Below are 279 nucleotides of genomic sequence, written 5' to 3' on the forward strand. Positions count from 1 at the left end.
CCGCGGCGGAGCAGCGGGAGCTCGCAGGCCTACCTAGGCCGAGGTCTGTGTGCGGGCACCGTCCCGCTGAAGGCGGCATGCGGGACTACGAGGAGGTGACCGCCTTCCTGGGCGAGTGGGGGCCCTTCCAGCGCCTCATCTTCTTCCTGCTCAGCGCCAGCATCGTCCCCAATGGCTTCAATGGGATGTCGTTCGTGTTCCTGGCGGGGACCCCGGAGCACCGCTGCCGGGTTCCGGACGCCGCCAACCTGAGCAGCGCGTGGCGCAACCACAGCATCC

The 279-nt window shown here is 69.2% G+C and overlaps 1 protein-coding gene across 1 annotated transcript in view; it reads left to right on the plus strand.

The window, feature by feature from the left end:
• Positions 1–6: 6 nt before the first annotated feature.
• The window catches only part of LOC104873252 (solute carrier family 22 member 5), a 27109-nt gene continuing 26836 nt past the window's right edge, over positions 7–279 (plus strand). Inside the window, 2 exon segments of the mRNA XM_019209865.2 lie at positions 7–273; positions 276–279. The exon segment at positions 276–279 is cut by the window's right edge and continues 190 nt beyond it. Of these exon segments, the coding sequence (XP_019065410.2) occupies positions 78–273; positions 276–279 (200 nt within the window). The 5' untranslated portion in view covers positions 7–77.

Source organism: Fukomys damarensis, unplaced genomic scaffold (assembly GCF_012274545.1).
Source record: "Fukomys damarensis isolate Sample0158 unplaced genomic scaffold, DMR_v1.0_HiC HiC_scaffold_9, whole genome shotgun sequence".
NCBI classification, from domain to species: domain Eukaryota; kingdom Metazoa; phylum Chordata; class Mammalia; order Rodentia; family Bathyergidae; genus Fukomys; species Fukomys damarensis.